This window comes from Cystoisospora suis, assembly GCF_002600585.1.
Source record: "Cystoisospora suis strain Wien I chromosome Unknown contig_1146, whole genome shotgun sequence".
Lineage (NCBI taxonomy): Eukaryota > Apicomplexa > Conoidasida > Eucoccidiorida > Sarcocystidae > Cystoisospora > Cystoisospora suis.
The window spans coordinates 17,106-22,907 of record NW_027153947.1 but is presented as its reverse complement, the minus strand read 5'-3'; the positions used below and the strand labels follow the sequence as shown (position 1 = coordinate 22,907).

Below are 5,802 nucleotides of genomic sequence, written 5' to 3'. Positions count from 1 at the left end.
CAGAAGCTACTGTTTGCCGATCGGATGACGTATCACAGACAGCCCCGGGTTCCAACTGAACAGCTGTTAGGAAAAAACGAGGGTAGTGAACTCAGGGAGACCCAACGAAGTTATACTTATCGACGAATTGACTTAAACAGCCTATAAAGTCGACAAATACTATAACGAAGGGAAAAAACAAAGAGGAAGCACGTCCCCGCAGGTCAAGGTGTAGCTGAGAGGCCCACACATGAAGAGACGGAACCAACCAGGCAACAAAGAAGTCGAGTTTCGAAACTCGTTCCGAGTCTTTGAGTTTCAGACCATTTCCTCGCAAAATCGATGAAGACCAGCCACAGGGGGGCCGACTGGTCTCCAACTAGCTTTTGAAAGGCTCCGCATGCAGAGCCCCAGGGACCCCTCTGTTGAATGGCGCGACTGTCCTACGAAGAACAACTTCTGCAGATCCGAGGAAGCGTGCCGGAAAAGCCGCGCCTCGGGCTGCTTGAATCCTCACGAAATAGGCGTTCTGCAACCTGCAGAACCCCAAATCTGATTTTACCTTCTGTCTGCGAAGAGCTCTGTCACAGCATGCTTCAAGCTACTCGTCATTCTCCAAGAAGGTACCCGGCATAAGCCGCATGTAACTGACGCGCACGAAATTTAAAGCAGGACAGCGGAGAGGAAAGCTACTGCGAGTCTCGAGAACAGCGGAAGACGTGTCGTTCTAGGGAGTTGTCTCTAGTGTTTCCTGTTGTGTCCTGGTTTTTGTACCGTTTCCGCCGACTTTTTGTCTTTGTGACACCGTGCCGGTAGCGTTCTGAGAGTGTTCGTGAACCGCGAGCTCGGCTTTCTCCACCCAGGCGGTTTTTGAAACCCCTAGCTGAATGCCATCTCAACTGGGCACTTCCTACGCCTTTTGTGTCGGTGCATCTCTTCTCTGGTGAACAAGCGGAGTACAGGAGGTGTCGGGCCTTTTGGCTGTCCCCTCCCGTGGATCCCAGCACAAGTGCAGTAGCGAGCGCTTTCTCACTTGGGACAAAGTAGAGGTGTGGTTGGTTTTTCAAGAGCAGAGTCTCTTATCATTGTCTCGTCTCTACGAGCATTACCTGTTTCGTGGTGTTGTTACGCAGTTCGCTTTTTTTCCGGTCCGGTGTGGAGCTTCACTCGTCTGCATGGTCCTCGCGATAAACCCCTCTTCCTTCTTTGCTCCTCTCCCGCTGCGCTGTAGGGAGAAGCTCGTAGTTGTTCTTCTCTGTTCAGACCTTGCGTGGTGTCCGAGCGTGAGCGCGGAAAGAGAACGGCTTCTTGGTGGCTCTCAACTGTCCTCTCTGGGCCAGCCGTGTGGCGTTGGCGGAGGCCTTAGCCAAAGAGGTTTTGACGTGGTCTCTTCTTGTTTCAGGGGTGCGTTGTTCGGGTTGCCATTTTTCTCTGCATTCCTTGCACTCTCCGCAGGATGCTCCGGACCGCCGTGGCTGCGGCCGTGCCCAGCAGTCGGCACGTGCGTTCATCCAAGGGTTGTTCTCTTCTTCCCCGTTTTCTCGAACCGCCTTCCTTCGTGCCCGTCCGCGGGAGTTTCTCTACTTGCGCTGCTGCTTCTCCGTTCTCACCCGCCGACCAGCCTTCCGCTACGGCTGCGTCGGCGGCCATGACGCGGTCAGCCGTTGCCAAGGAGAAAGAAGTGGGACTCAAGGGGCCGCGAATTAGGGAGTTTTTGGTTCACCGTTACAATCCTGAGACAGACAAGCGTCCTCGCATGCAAAAGTACGAACTGGACGTTTCCACGTGTGGTCCCATGATCCTTGATGCTCTCATTGCCATCAAAGACCGGCAGGTATGCGGTTCAGAAAGCGGTTCAAGGGAACACAACTGCTTATCAGTGCGTCCATGCTTGGGACATCAAAGCTACAGCGTAGCCCTTTAGTTTTCGTTGATCAGGTGAAGACAGCGGTCTCCGTTCAAACGAGGGACAGGCCACTCTGTGGTAGACTCCAGTCTGAATTGTCTCCGTTTTTTAAGCCTGTAAGGTTTCGTCGGCAAAATGGTCGTGTAGCAAGAGCGTTTCGGGGTGCTCTTCTTGGAAGGAAGGCTCAGGGCAGTACCGCGTAGCACGGTAAGGTGCCTTACGTACCGGTTGCAAATCTTGTCGCCAAGGACAGAGGGTTTTTTCTCACCGCGTTGCACGCGACGACAGTAGCACGATAACCAGGGTTACAGTTTCATACTAAGGCACAGGCTGGCTTCTCGAACCTCTAAACAGTTAGCAAGGTAGGGGGCGATACTCTCTGAATCACGGCAGCGCTCGTGAACGGCCCTTGCAGTGGTGAAGCACCGCCCCAGGTATTCCTATGCGGGGAGGGTCACATAGAGTCCCGCTCCGTTCCTTCAGGCCCACCTTGGGTGTCTGTACAGAAGGGATATTGCGCTTCTACCTCACTGTGTCAGGCTGACGTCTAGACATTCTCCTGCACAAAGGGTCCTCCATACATACATTTGCACGTCAAGAAAGGAGAGGCAACATACATATGTACATACTTTGAAAGCCTCCATACTTATAAAGACTACATACAACATACATGGTGAGATGTCGAGTCATCATGTATGTATACACAAATACTTTGCTTCTCTGAGAAAGTGAAGAACTGTCGTCTGTGCTCCTGCACGGGCCTTGCATGAACACGGACGTTCTTGTCTCGGCGCATTCTCTGATCTTTGGAAACAACTTTCGGGGAATGTTCTGAGTCATTTGCTGTTCTTCTGTCAAACACTTCTAGCCTGACAATCCAGTCAGTCGAAGTCTTTCTCGGTTCTTTTGTTGCCATCCCAGGATCCCTCCTTGGTGTTTCGTCGGAGTTGTCGAGAAGGGATCTGCGGCTCTTGTGCTATGAACGTCGATGGAAAAAACTGCCTTGCTTGCTTGACTCCTATAGAACGGACGCATCGAGAAAACGAGGCTATGCGTCTCATGCCGGGTAAGTAGGGTCCATGCCGGTCAAGCGGTCTGGCATGTGCGTTATATATAAATATATTCATGTTCGCCATATGGACAGTCGAGCCAATATTTTCATCCCCTTTCATCTCATCCTGGCCGACACCCTCAGTTCCTTGTTCACATGCGATACAATTTCTTCGGTCGATTTTGTGGGCTTATATATAGATGGCCTTACTGCTGACAGACATATCTCTTTCTATGCCATGGGTACGTCGGAGCTCTTATGGGTGTATCATGAGGGCTCTGCGAGTGACGATGTTCATAGTGGGATATCTCCTGGACTCTTTTCAAATACTATTCTTCTTTCACTTGTGTCATCCGACTGGATGTGTTCGTGTCTCACGACGGCAGGTCAGGATATTCAGAAAGATCGACACGAAGAGGAGGTCGTGAGCAATGTCACAGACCGCATCAACAAGACTGTTTTCAGAGAACACAATCCTCCGGTGGAGATTCTCCCGCTCCCCAATATGATGGTCTTGCGCGATCTGGTGCCAGATATGACGAACTTCTATGCGCAGTACCGCAGTGTTGAGCCGTGGCTCAAGAGGAAAACTGTCAAGACCGTGAGTGTACAGTCGAGTCTCTGGTCTTCTTCTCATCTCTCTGTTGTCAAGAACGTATCAGACACCGTGTAAGGGTAGCTGGATTACGTTCTTTGCCGGGTTGGTGCGACGTCGTCGCATCTCAGATTATCTTTCTGCAAGAGGGAAGAATAAGAGAGGGATGAGAGAACCACGGCACGGAGAGACGGGGAATGCCGAAGGGGGATGTTTCCGCCTTCGTGTCCATGTCTACTTTGCCCAGACGCATGGAGAGATAGTCATTTTACTGACACCTTCGTTGGCTGTTTGCTTTGTCTCGGTGTGAGAACTCAAGCCGAGCTGTCTACAGTGCTATGAACGTCGATGGAAAAAACTGCCTTGCTTGCTTGGCCTTTATAGAACGGACGCATCGAGTCTAGGGTTCAAACTAATAACACATATATTAGTACGGTCCATTCGCAGAGCTGTGGTTGAGAACGTCCGTTGCCTACTTCCTCTGAGGCACGGGTGTTGAAGCTAGGAGAGCTGTATTCGAGCTTGCGATTGTCGGAGTGCTCACATGGGCTCTCTGAATGCTGTGCGTTCGTACCCAGACCTCTAAAAAACTAAGTGCTTGATAAGTAGTTGGGCGGGCTTTGGAGCAAAGGTGATTCCTCAGTTGGCACTCATGGAAGAGAGACACAAACGTGGTGAGTCTCTCGAGCAGTGCGGGAGCTGAGTACGAAGTGTGGCGAACTGCTCATGTTTTGGTGTCGTTTCTGAGACTGTATACGAATCCAGGCGCCCACCTTCTTCGGTCTCCATACAAATTCGGCATGTTTTTCACTGTCTTTCGACGTCCTCTTCTTTTTGCAGGATCCCAACGTAGAGTATCTACAGACCATTGAAGACCGAAAAAAACTTGATGGGATGTACGAGTGCATTCTCTGTGCATGCTGCTCAACCTCTTGTCCCTCCTACTGGTGGAATCCGCAAACCTATCTAGGCCCGGCGGTTCTCATGCAAGCTTTCAGGTAACCTGACTCATCTCTATCAAGTCAGGCTGCGCAGTCAACAGCGTCCCTCGGTGTATGGGCTGCAAGGGACTTCTCATTCTCTGGATACCTCGGCAGCCAACAGTTGCCTCTCCTCCGTACCTGTGTCTTCTGCTTTTCTTCTGCGGGACTGGTTTCTGGGTCGAGTGCGCTGTGTCACTCGCATTTTAACTGGCTGGCCCCAAGCATGTGTAGGCCGATGCAGGGGGTTGGTCAGGTAGGCTCTATCAACAGCCCTGTTGGTCGGGGTCGAGCTTCGCGGTGTTCTCATGTATATGGTAGTAGCATATTCTTCTTGAAGCAACGTCGGACCGCGCATTCTAGTTCCCCAGTCACTCTACCTCCATGTTCAACTCCGGTTTGAAAGAGAACGTAGCTGACCTGGTGCCTTGAGGAGCGTGGCTTCAAATATCTCTCCCAATTCTCTTGCTCGTTGCCCGTCTGCTTGTCAAGGGTCCTGACTTCGCAGACGCAGAAATGTGTTTGCTCTCTGTCCGTCACTAGTCCTTTCTTTATCGGCGCGACTCTTTTGGTTTGAAGGATGTGACGCCATGGTTGAGCGGGCGCTGCATGTTGTCTAGTGCGCTGCTGTTTCCGGGTTGGAGTTTGTCGTACTCCTTTTCTATCTTCCTCTCCGTTTGCTATCGTAGAGCGTTGTTTTCCTGTCTCTGCTCCCGGGAGTTCATGAAAGAATTTCACTGTCTTGGCGTGACTTTCTTACAAGATTACTGCCATGACAGCAGTCTCCTGTGTATGTTACTCAAATTTTGGAGCGGTTTTTTTTTTTTCTTATTTTTGCGTGGGACAGATGGATTGAGGACAGCCGCGACGAGTACACCGAAGAAGAAGAAGAGGTGTTTTACAAAGGGCATNNAGCCGCGACGAGTACACCGAAGAGCGTCTGGCGGCAATGAACGACACGATGAAGCTATACAGGTGCGTATTTGAAGAAGCGAGAACTGTTCAGCGATCTCTCCCAGTCTCTGCTGGCCAAGTCTTGCGGCGTGAACGTCGGTAGGGTATGGGTTACATTTTATCTCTCGCTGTATGAACGTCATGGTGTTTTCTTGGGATGGTAGCACATAGCTGCAGGTTTCGATATGCGTTCGCTAGCGGCCCCTGTGGGTTTAGTGACGAGGTAGCGTATGGAACCACACGAATCTTGCTCGCCACAAGTCACTGCCGCTAGCAGAGGGGACGCTTTGTTCAAGGTAGACACGTCAGTTGTGTTGCATAGTGTATCACGGGGCTT

General features: G+C 51.2%; 2 protein-coding genes across 2 annotated transcripts in view; one reads left to right on the top strand and one right to left on the bottom strand.

The window, feature by feature from the left end:
• CSUI_002733 (carbamoylphosphate synthetase) overlaps nucleotides 1-509 on the bottom strand; it is a gene marked incomplete at its 3' end in the record, with an annotated part of 23,938 nt that extends 23,429 nt beyond the window's left edge. The window contains exon 1 of the mRNA XM_068062932.1: nucleotides 1-509. This exon is cut by the window's left edge and continues 873 nt beyond it.
• Nucleotides 436-5,802, top strand: part of CSUI_002732 (succinate dehydrogenase) — a 6,486-nt gene continuing 1,119 nt past the window's right edge. Inside the window, exons 1-5 of the mRNA XM_068062931.1 lie at nucleotides 436-1,813; nucleotides 2,807-2,951; nucleotides 3,137-3,605; nucleotides 4,372-4,529; nucleotides 5,359-5,486. Coding sequence (XP_067925094.1) covers nucleotides 1,436-1,813; nucleotides 2,807-2,951; nucleotides 3,137-3,605; nucleotides 4,372-4,384 — 1,005 coding nt within the window. The 5' untranslated portion in view covers nucleotides 436-1,435 and the 3' untranslated portion in view covers nucleotides 4,385-4,529; nucleotides 5,359-5,486. The remainder of the gene's footprint in view (nucleotides 1,814-2,806; nucleotides 2,952-3,136; nucleotides 3,606-4,371; nucleotides 4,530-5,358; nucleotides 5,487-5,802) is intronic.